Source organism: Peromyscus leucopus, chromosome 6 (genome assembly GCF_004664715.2).
Source record: "Peromyscus leucopus breed LL Stock chromosome 6, UCI_PerLeu_2.1, whole genome shotgun sequence".
Taxonomy (NCBI): Eukaryota; Metazoa; Chordata; class Mammalia; order Rodentia; family Cricetidae; genus Peromyscus; species Peromyscus leucopus.
The window spans coordinates 36,755,818-36,767,529 of record NC_051068.1 but is presented as its reverse complement, the minus strand read 5'-3'; the positions used below and the strand labels follow the sequence as shown (position 1 = coordinate 36,767,529).

General features: G+C 42.3%; 1 protein-coding gene across 1 annotated transcript; it reads left to right on the top strand.

The window, feature by feature from the left end:
* The first annotated feature begins 1,403 nt into the window (after positions 1-1,403).
* Positions 1,404-10,350, top strand: Tm4sf1 (transmembrane 4 L six family member 1). The gene is made up of 5 exons (XM_028882151.2): positions 1,404-1,860; positions 3,509-3,598; positions 3,685-3,830; positions 7,108-7,288; positions 9,576-10,350. Exons 1-5 carry the CDS (start codon positions 1,684-1,686, stop codon positions 9,588-9,590), a joined length of 609 nt encoding a protein of 202 aa, XP_028737984.1. The 5' UTR covers positions 1,404-1,683; the 3' UTR covers positions 9,591-10,350.
* The last annotated feature ends 1,362 nt before the right edge of the window (positions 10,351-11,712 follow it).

Genomic DNA, 11,712 nt, shown 5'->3' with positions numbered 1-11,712 from the left:
GAAGAGGTTCTGATGGCTTGAGAAAGCAAACTGGGTCCCTGTAGACTATTAGGAGAGCTCCACAGTGCAGCCTCCCGCTGTGAGTAACTGCCCTCATGTGGAGTGTGCTGTGTTTTACCAGGCTCAGCTGTTTCTGTAACGCGCGATGACCAAAGACCAGGGACCATGAAACGCCTTTTGGAGGCCTAGAAGTTTGACGGTAAGATGCCTGGTCCGTTATCTTGTGCTTGCCTCCTCAAAGGAGAATAAGACAGGCTGAGTGTCACCAGTTTCTAGACAGACACATCTTGAGTGACAGCATGTTCAGGTAAGTAAGGCCCCCAGAGTAAAGGAGACGAAGGCAAGACAAGAGTAGAGACGCTAGGCTCTCTTCTGTCTTTATTAACCTTGTAGGCAAAGTGAGGAGTGGGTTCTTTTCAGGAAAAGTGGTTTCTAAGTGCTTTTAAAAGAACCCAGTCATTCACCTATATCGCCATCTCAGCCTTATCAGCTTTGGGATGCTGTCTCTAAACAGGACTCACAATCAAACAGAGAGACCACAGACCCCATTGTTAGAAGTGTTGGCGACCGAGTGGGGCTTTTATGGGGACTCACTCTGCACACATCCAGATGGCTCAGGCTTTCCTGCATTTACCTTCATTTCTTCAGCCCTGTTGGCATTGTGATCTCACCCTAGTTGAATCCCATGTCACTAAACTGCCCCACTCATTGCTGGCCTCCTCGCGTAGTGTTTCATGGTTAGTATGTATTCTACTCTATAGTTTTGGGCTGCGTCTGGTCTACGCTGGCGTCTCTGGGTTCAGCAGCCTTTCTCTGCTTCCTCTTCTGACCTATGAAGGAAGGGCACACGAGTCCCTCTCTTCTTCCATCTCCCCCCTAAGCCATGCTGCAGGCCTTCCTTCTCTGTGTCTGGCACTGCTTGGCGGCACAGCATTAGTCAGGGATGTTTGAGCTGTCATGTTGCTGGATACCATCTTGCTGTGGGGCAGATGCCCTCAGCAGCGCAGTCCAGGGAAACAGGCTCTGGGATCTGTCCTGCAGAGCTAGCCGCAGGCAGAGGAAAGGAAGCCACTCTGTAATTTCCCCAACAGCCTCCTTAAATCTGTGGGTGACAGCTTGGGCACCTTGTCTTAAAAAGACAAGGAAATGAGCTCAGAGCTGAGGAAACTTGCCCCAGGTTGCAAATTAAATCCATGCTGATGCAGACGTGAACACAGCCTAGGTTTGGAAGCTGTCCAAATGGCTGCAAGAGAAAAATCACAGCTCTTTCGAAGCCTCAAAGCGTCCTACCACGGTCTCTAGGCAGTTACTGGAAGCTGTGCCAGACTTCCCCGTCATCTCTATCCTGTAAGCAAGCTGCCCCGTGATTACTCATTTTCTCTCTTGCCTGTGACTGAGGCTATTTTCTCACATCCTACTCCTGGTTTCAACCCAAGGATTTCATTTAAAGGGCGGGGCATTCCTTCACATCCCTCCACCCCAACTGGAGCCTGAAGTCTGGACCAATGAAAGCAAAGTACCTCATTTACTGGCACTAAGAACTGGCACTATTTAAGTGGTAGCAGGAATGGGCTGTGAATCGCGTCTGCTTTCTCCACAAACGGGCACACTGTTGTCTGATCTGGGGCATCTCTGAGCTGAAGAGAGGGAAGTCAGAAAGCCTGCAGGACTCCCGCCGCCGCCATGTGCTTTGGCAAGTGTGCAAGATACATCGGATACTCTCTGGTGTTGCTTGCTGTCCTCTGCATCGTAGCTAATATTTTGCTCTACTTTCCTAATGGGGAGACGAAGTATGCTTATGAGGACCACCTCAGTCGCTTTGTGTGGTACTTTACCGGCATTGTAGGCGGAGGCATACTGGTAAGTTTCTCCGAACTGTTTTCACTACAAAATTCCTCTCCTCTTGAACGGCAGTGTGCATTCTTCTCACGCGAAGTTTTCTGCCGTGCCTACCTGTAAATACTGTGCATTTGGTCATTGTCGCTGCTCTTTCTTTGGAAGCAGAATGATCCAAGGTTGGGTTAAACTTTTTGCTAATTTCATTAGATGTTGTTTTAATAAAATCTCTTATCTTAGAGAGAACTCTTTTCTCTAAAGCTTTTAGAGGCTATCGAGTTTCTGAGTGCGGGAGTGGCTGTCACTTCTCATTTGCTCCAGGGAGCTGAAGAGAGGTGGCTGGTTCCAAGAGAGCAGTCTGGGTTCTAAGTTATTCTCTGTTGCTTATTTTCCGGCATCTGTATAGGGAAAATATTAAGTGAGTGCACTGGCCTTTTCAAGTAACTGTAGGCTTTCTCTGGGTTTGGAGTGAGAAGCAGGTTGGTATCAGTCTAATGATGGAATGTGTTGTTTTTCCACAGTTTGTTTTTAGTTGAAGTGGACAGGAATTTACTTGACACATTTAGCTTCAACCTCAACACAGATGGAATGTGGACACATTTGAGTCTGCTCATTTAAAATGCAGGAACTAAGAACTGCAAAGAGAAAATTTTATGGAATTGTTGCTGTCATAGAGAATACTATTTTCTTTGCCAAGTAAAAGATGTTAAAACATTTAAACTGAATATACTCACTGTGGCATGGCTTAGCAAATATGCTTTGAATGTAAACATCATTACCATTCATGTTCCCACAATTAATACGAATGCAATTATATGAACAAACATAGTCACTGCTTAACATGCACTGTGCTTAGTGTCTTTGGACTTAAACTTCAAGTAGTTTATCCTTATTTGAAGAGCATCACTGCTGAGTTGAAACTTTTTTTTTGAGACAGAGTTTCTCTGTGTAGCTTTTGAACCTGTCCTGGAACTCACTCTGTAGACCAGGCTGGCCTCGAACTCACAGAGATCTGCCTGCCTCTGCCTCCTGAGTGCTGGGATTAAAGGTGTGTGCCACCACCACCCCGCGAAACAGTTTTTTTTGTTTGTTTGTTTGGTTGGTTTTTTTGTTTTGTTTTGTTTTTTTGAGACAGGGTTTCTCTGTGTATCTTTGTGCCTTTCCTGGATCTTGCTCTGTAGAGCAGGCTGGCCTCAAACTCACATAGAGGATGCCTGCCTCTGCCTCCCAAGTGCTTGAATTAAAAGCATGTACCACCACTGCCCGGCAAAACATTTTTTTTAATAGAAAATTTTTACCTTTTTTACTTACTCAAAATGTTTCAGCCATTCTCCTCAAGATTTGATCTTCTATGTTTGACAAGGAGGAAAATCAGATTTAAAGACAGATTTTCAGATTTAACAGTGCTAACAGCTTTCATATGAAAATACATTAGGAATTCTTCCAAAATGATCACATTTATAGGCTATTATTTCAAACTCTGTATGCTCACCCACTGTACATGGAAGCAAGCAAATGTAATATTTTTTTGTTTCTACTCAGGCTTTCCCATCATTTGTGGTATTTGGTTACTCTAATAATTAGAAATAGTTATGTTTTCCAGGAATGCCTAACCCCACCCATATGGGCTCGGGGAAAGACAATGACTTGACTCTGCTTGCCTTCTGATTAGATACTCCTGCCAGCGTTTGTGTTCATTGGGCTGGAGGAAGACGACTATTGTGGCTGCTGCAGCTGTGAAAACTATGGCAAGAGATGCACAGTAAGTCTAGTTGCTCTGTCTCCTGGTGAAAGCGCTCCATTCCTGATGCAGGACTGTGGCTTACTTCTTGCTTTTTCTCTCCCTAGATGCTTTCTTCTGTACTGGCTGCTTTCATTGGCATTGCAGGATCTGGCTACTGCGTCATTGTGGCGGCGCTGGGCTTGGCCGAAGGACCAAAGTGTAGTGATTCCCACGGTGTGTGGAACTACACCTTTGCCGACACTGAGGGAGGGTACGTGATTGTTCTCTACCTAGCAACACATTCTTAAGCACCACACATAAAACTAAGTCATCTGTCTATCCATCCGCCCAATATTTCCTTACAGCAACTTATGCAGTGTGTAAGGATGGATGGGCAACCATTAACCCAGGAAAATCCTAACAACTACTGAACACATGCATTGACTTTGATCTTCCAACAGCCCTATATAGATATAGATACTCCCATAGTTACTCCCCTTCTACAAATGAGACAAAGAGGCAGAGAAAGATGAAGTGACTTATCTAAGGTCTCATTGCCAGAAAGAACCACTGAATCTTTGGATCCAGGCTGTCTGCCTCATGGAGTTTATGCTCAGATACTGTGTACATTAAGCCACAATGATGTGGAGATCAAATACAACACATTTTACTAGTTCATAAGGAATTATTACAATATCCTTATGTAATCAAAGCCCGGGACAAACAATGTTCTCACCCTACACCTGCACTTGCTGGCTCACGTGTAACATGTAAGCACTCTTGATTTAAGTTACCAGGAGACATAGGAAAGGTCTTATCCACAATTCTAACTTCAGTGTAGTTAAGTGAGGCTCCATTGTCTTGTGCTGGAATTTTTTTTATCAGTTATGACAAAGAAACAATAGAAAAGCTGGTGGAAACTGGTATATGTGGAAACGAATGAGTACAGTTTGTTCTTTCCTGACTTGGTTTTTTTTAAAAAGAAGAGATTTTATTTTCATTTTTAATTTTTATTTTTGTGTGCATGTGTCTCTGTGTGTGTGTGTATGAGTGTATGCATGTATGTGTGTGTGTGTGTGTGTGTGTGTGTGTGTGTGTATGTGTATGTGTGAGTGCAGGTACCCACATAGTCTAGAAGGAGGTTTCAGGTACTCTGGAGCTGGAGTTACAGGTGGTTGTGAGTTGCCAGATGTGAGTGGCAGGAACTGAATTAGGGTCCTATGCAAGAGCAGCACATGCTCTTAACCCCTGACCATCTCCTAAGGCCTCATTCAGCTTAAGTTTGAATTTTGAAAGGTTAAGTTTTGAAAGGTTAAGACAAAAATGAAAAAAATAATAATGACTATGGATTGTACTTTATATCATTAATAAGACTGTTCCTAATGAATTGTATGACAAGGATGTGGAGAGAGAGGGGGAGAGAGAGCGTGTGTTTAAGTTTTCCTTCATGAGATAAAAAAACATGAATTAGACTTGGGTCCAGTCTCAGCTCCACACTCACTCTCTAAGAGCAGGAAGAAGTGAATTGATTTTCCTGTAGAAAGGAACTAATGGCAGTGGTCATGAGCACTAATGAGATGATGTACTTGTGAACTGTTCATGTGAAGGGTGGCACACTGTGAGCAGTGCCAGCATTAACTTAGGATGAACATGGCAGAATGATGGCCTCTGAAGGAAAACTAGTACTTACTGGAGTTGGGGTTCTAGTGTCGCCAGTATGATTCATCTTTGTTCAGAACTTCGTGTCCTCACAGAAAATGATTCATGTTTGTACAAACATGTAGAACTGTTGCATGAAACTACCTCCCAGGGCAGTCATGATGCATGCAGCTGGGATGCATGGAGGGTTATGTCTATCAACACATTCTAGGAGCCATTTGTACACCTCTCCCATTACTCATGTATGCTTCTCAAAAAAACTTCCTCTTCTTCTAGATCATTCCTTATTTGAACTTGTCCAGGGATCTCAATATGTAGAGTGACTAACACTTTCAAACCACCCATTAATTTTTCAGTAGTTAAATAGAGCCAAAGAAAATTTGACTCTGTGACCTGAAAAACAGACTTTGTTCTATTGACAAGCAGAAACACAGAGCCAGAATGACTGATTTTTGTTTTGTTTTTTAGGGGTGGAGTGGTGGCAGTGTGTTTTGTTTTAAATCAGCAAGTTGAATATCTTATTGGCTCAATGTACTGTTCCAAATTTAGATGTCTGGTTTCAAGCTGGGGTAGGAAGAAGTGATAAGGAATTGTACCAGGCCTCTTTGTGGGCAAAAGTCACTTCTTAATGTCCTCACATGGTTGAATCCTATTTCTCTGAGAATTCAAATATTCTGTGAAGTAGAAAGGGCTGACATTCTAGAGGAAATCTAACACCACACATACACCACACACACACACACACACACACACACACACACACACACACACACACCTCATGATTTTTAACAGAGGGAGTTCAGGTTGTTATTTATCATGCTGTGGTTTTTAACACGCACCATGTTCCAGACATTGGGCTGATGGCTGGGTTAAAGGAGAACGGGCCCGGCTCCTGTCTCACTGGAGCTCAGCCTTGCTGAGTGATATAGAACAGGTCTTCTCTCTGGAAGGTGGTTTTCCTTTGTAGCCTCCCCCCCCCCCATCAATGCACTTGGCATGGACATTCTCAACCCTTGCTATTCTGTGAGAGTCCATATTCTTGAAGGGCAGAACCCACTATTATGTTGCAGCTCCAGTTCAGACTTGAACTCACACAGCAGTTCAGTATCTCAGTAAAACAGCTGGAGGAAAGGAGTTTCACATTGCTACAGAGGCACCATGAGAGGAAAGGGCCTGGACTTGAACCCTTGGACTTTCTATTGCCAATTAACTTTTTGATTAAAAACTTCAAAAAAAAACCTGTCAACAATTTCATTTGAAAATAAAAGCCCCTTGAATTCTAATTTGGCAGAATTTGGATAATTTTCAAAAAGGAAGGTATTTGGTATCTTAATGAAATGACCAAAATTAATACCTTAAAGCTTAAAAATCTAATGTAAAATATATTTTCCAAATAAGTATTGAATATCTTTCCTGTAGATAGTAATTAAGCAATGATAAAGTGGGGGTAACAGAATAAAAATATGCTTCATAAGTTTGCTACCTTTCAACATGAATTGTTTTCATTTGTCCATCTCTGCTTCAGTTTCCATCCATCTGTTATATGACTTGGTTTTAAATATGATGCAAACATAGATTTGCCTTTTTTCTTTCAAGAAATCTTACATCTTTTAAAGAATATGAGAATCTCTAATGTGAGATATTTTTTTTTAGCCACAGAATCCTAGATTCATGTCAAAATTTGTGCTTTAATTGTATGTTTATCATCACAATAACATTTGGGCTGCAGCTTGCCATTTGTTGGAATGGCAGTTGTACAAGAATCTAGCACACAATATTGTGTTAATTCATTTCTGCGTTTTTAAATGAAAACTTCCCAACAAAAAAGTAGGTCATGAGATCTCCTCCATGCTCTAGTCACGTGCCTGAAGTTTCTCTTCTGACCACAGGTACCTTATGCAGCCCGATACATGGTCCAAGTGTCATGAGCCTGAGAACATTGTGGAGTGGAATGTGACCCTCTTTTCTATTCTCTTGGCGCTCGGTGGAATTGAATTCATCTTGTGTCTCATCCAAGTCATCAATGGAGTGCTGGGAGGCATATGTGGCTATTGCTGCTCCCGCCAACAGGTGAGAACTTGTGTGACAATGTTGAGGCCTAGCCCTGTAGTGTTCAGTTGCCACACGGCACTGTTCTTCTCATCAAAGAGAAAAGGAAGAACCAGGCACGCTCAATCTACCAACACTTACTCTTAGTTTGTCTTTGCAGGTAGGAATTTGTCAATTCAATTTGGCTTCAGTGCTGAGTCTCACAAACTCAGTTACCCTGGTTTGTAGATGGCTCTGTGAGCGCAGGAACGCTTTGCCCATAGACACAGTTGTTGTTCGAGTCTTAGAATGCCTTATAATAAAAAACCCAGAGCCAGATATCAGGGTGAAAGCTGAAAGATCAGAGAAGCAGAACGGCCAGCCACTAATTCTTACCTCTATGAAATACTCAGTCTAAAGACTGTGAGTTCGTATTTCCTCACACCTTATATACCTTTCTCTGCCCCAGATATCACTTCCTAGGATTAAAGGCATGTGTGCTTCCCAGTACTGGGATTAAAGGTGTTTGCCACAACTGCCTGGCTCTGTTTCCAGTGTGGCCTTGAACTCACAGAGATCCAGACAGATTTCTGCCTCCTGGGTGATAGGATTAAAGGTGTGTGCTACCACAGCCTGAACTCTATGTCTAGTCTAGTGGCTGGCTCTGTCCTCTGGTCCTCAGGCAAGTTTATTAGGGTACACAATGTATCACCACACACAGTACCTCTTTCATGTCAATCCCTGTAAGTTTCACTCACCCCACTCTAGTTACAGCTACACATGAGTGTCCACGATGCTTGCCTTCATGTTCCTAAGTACACATGAAGAATAGTAACCAATATGGATTCCATCAGATGTAACACTAAACTCACCTTCCATGGGAGTTTGACTCAGGCATTAAACAAGATATTTAAGATCACTCAGGCAGGAGGTAACAGACTTCAATTCTTAGCCTAAACCCTTCCTTTCAACCCATGTGCTGTACTTCCTGTCCTGCTGGATTCTCTGTGATTCTGCCCTAATAAGGAGTAACAAAAATGCCTACATACTAAGCATGGAGTACAATTATTAGCCTTTGAATAGCCTTGTGAAAGCAACTTTCTATGTGAGAGAAAGCCAGGAAGCTCTGATTTCCTGGGGATATGACTTAGGAGTGAAATATCCACTTGTTTGTAATGGAGAAAGTTATTTTTTCCTTATCTTCCTAAAAATATATATTATTGACCAGATAGGAAGTTAAGGTCTGGTCCATTTGGGAAAGTTGCTGTTTTATGTCTTACCCTTTAAAACAAGATGAAGTAAGCAAACATTTCATTTATATTTTCCATCCCATGCCATGTATTCCTCTGATTCAGTATCTTCTGACTTTCCTTGAAAATAAGGAAAAACAAACAAATAAACAAACAAACAAACAAAAAACTAATAAAAACCAAAGGTCACTGCTACCAAGAAAACCTTTGCTGTAAATATATGGAAACTTTCTATACATTTTGAGAGGGAGTTAGAACACACATCTAGCTTTCCCTATTGGGCAAGTAACTCAAGATTAAAAATTCCTTTGGGATCCTGCCAAGTTTCCAAGAAAACAGCCAAGTTGGAAAACATCAGTATAGCATTGTTTTTCAGGCAACTGAGGGGAAAGAGAACAGAATAAAACCTTTGGGACTGATTCCCAAATGCAAACCTCTACTCACTCTTGAAACTTATAGGAGCATAAACTCAGCTGCTTCTGGACTTCCATGCATTTGGGGCACAGGCAGAAGGATTCATGGACAGAACTGGTTCTGTGCTTTGTGAGGAGAGATAACCTCCTGAATTGGAAGCAAGCACATGGGTCCTCTTAGGAGACAATGTAGAAAGGGCTTCTTCCTAACTTTTAGGACGATCTGTTACCTTTATGTGCAAGACAAAAGATGCTCTCACAGGACAGGACATCTAGTCCACAAGAGCTGTTTCCCAGCTTGGTAGCATTTGATTTGAAAGGTTACCCACAGTAAGCCCACACAAGGGCACAGTTTCCATGGCATTATTTTAAATTTCTCCTCCAGAGTAGAGACCCACACAAACACACTACAAGCTAATTCTGTATCAACATCCCACAGTTTCCCTGAACACTTTCTGTAATTTTCCTGGGGAAGAATGTGGGTCGGGTTTGTTAGGAAACATTTTGTGAGCCTTGTCTGAGCTCTAAGCGTAAGGCTGGCTAAGTTTCATTCAAAACTGAGGTGGCTCTATGCTATGTTTGCTTTGAATAGGGACACAAAGTACACAAATTTCACTGTGTGTTGACACGGATAATAACCTAATGTAAATTTCATTTTCTTTACAGCAATATGACTGCTAAAAGAACACAAGACAGAACCACATGCTTCCTTTATTGCATTGTAACTTGTATATTTTACTCGTGTTATGAAACTTTGTACTGGTGTATCATATTCCATACATTCTGCTTTTATAAAGAAATGTGCTGACATCTTCGTATGATGTCAGTGTTTGCATTTATCAAGCAAACTTTGTTTTAAAGAATGAGGCAACAAACTGCACTCACTCTGGAGGTATTTCACAGACTGAATGACTGTTCTCAGCATAGCTGAGATAGACTTGTCAATATTTAAGATAAAAATCACATTTAACTATTGTGCATATGTGTACTTGTTTTTTTTAAATAAAAGATCTCCGGTTTCCTTTTCAAGACCAAGAAGAATCCCAAGCCCTGAAAAGATGTTTTTATCTGTTTACATGGTGTTTCCTATTTGTATGTATACAAATCACTAAGAGGCCCTCAGAGGTGAGAGAAAAGCGCTTGCCTGGATTTGGAAATCTCATTGAGAAAGCGCTAACCAAAGTACGTGAGAGAAAACATGTAAAGCTGCCAGTGGCTGTGAACGCTACTAGATGCTGAAGTTTTCTATCACGTAGAAAGCTTTTTGTCCTTCAAAGGCAAAGACTGTATGTCAAGAGGAAGCCAGCATAGTTGGACAAGAAGGAAGATGGGAAATGGAATAAAACCAGGTGGGGAAATGGGATTGGTGGAGTAGGGGTGGAAGATCACATGGGAATGCCCTCAAACTTGCTTGTTGTTGAACATAAAATGAAGTACTCTCTACCACTCAGCTGTCATTTGGTTTTTATGTGAGAAGAGGCAACCACTCTGGTCAGGTAATTGATCAGTCATGTAGAGAGGACATCTTCCCAACACTTAGGAAGATCTATTACCTTTTGTGGAAGACAAAGTGTGTTTCAGAATGCAGGCTTTGGGTCCCAGAGTGCTGGTTTCTAACTTGGTAGGATTTGATTTGATAGGTGACCCATGGTGAATATACCCAGTGGGACACGCCAATGGTGTGGTCCTCCAGCTCCTGCTTTCCCCTCCCTGTCTGTGGTCTACAGGATGAATGGCATCTATGCTGAGGTCTTCCTTTCCTCTGGGTCCTCTCTCCTGCTTTCCCTGTCTTATCCTCTCTTCTACCTTCTTCTTCCTATCAACAGATGATCACGGCTATGCTATCTCTTGAGGCTGTCAAGCCAGCTAGGTATCTCTCTTTTCTGCTGGGTGCTGCAACAATCAAACTCCTGGGTAAGGTAGCATGTTTTTTTCTCTCTTAGTGCACAAACTACATTTTTTGTTTGGTTTCATCTTGTTCTGGTTTTGCTTTGATGTAAAAGGATTTCTTAACCCACTGCTTGGCGGAACTACTCAGAAGGAGCTAGAATTATTTATTTTGCCCACGGTTTCAGAGGTTTCAGTCTGGGGTCACAGGCTGCGCTGATCTTAGGCTTTTGGGAAAGGTGGTAGGAGCGTGGAGAGGAGGACACTGGTCACTTCATGGTAGATAGGAAGCAGGTTGTGTAAGGGACTGGGGACAGGTATAGCCTTCAAAAGCACATCCTCCAACAACCCACTTCCTCCAACTAGGTTCCACCTCTGAAGTTTCCACCACCTCCTAAAACCATCCAGGGACCAGCTGTTAAACAGATGCATTCAGATCATCATAACATCTGGGATTTTATACAGAGGGTTTAGCTTTGGTTCATTGTCCTGGGCAACAGAGAAGACATCTAATAAGAGTTTTACTCACTGATAGACAGGAGCATTCTTCCTTTGGGCAGTAAATCTGTTGTGATTCCTGACCCAGAGTTCTACCATCTTTGTGCTAGGATTACTCTGGCAGTCTGGTGAAGCCTGAAGACTTTTTTCTTTTTCTTTTTTTTTTTTTTTGGTTTTTCGAGACAGGGTTTCTCTGTGTAGCTTTGCGCCTTTCCTGGAGCTCACTTGGTAGCCCAGGCTGGCCTCGAACTCACAGAGATCCGCCTGGCTCTGCCTCCCGAGTGCTGGGATTAAAGGCGTGCGCCACCAACGCCCGGCCAACTTTTTTCTAATAATACCTATAAACACATAAAATAAAATATATGAACATAAGTAGTAAACCAATACATTGGACTATTTTATCAAAGAAATTAAAATT

Bases quoted from the DNA above. Each gene is read 5' to 3' on its own strand.
- Tm4sf1 (XM_028882151.2), top strand. From the start codon at position 1,684: ATGTGCTTTGGCAAGTGTGCAAGATACATCGGATACTCTCTGGTGTTG. The intron at 3,599-3,684 runs GTAAGTCTAGTT...TTCTCTCCCTAG, and splicing joins ACTATGGCAAGAGATGCACA to ATGCTTTCTTCTGTACTGGC. The intron at 3,831-7,107 runs GTACGTGATTGT...TTCTGACCACAG, and splicing joins TTTGCCGACACTGAGGGAGG to GTACCTTATGCAGCCCGATA.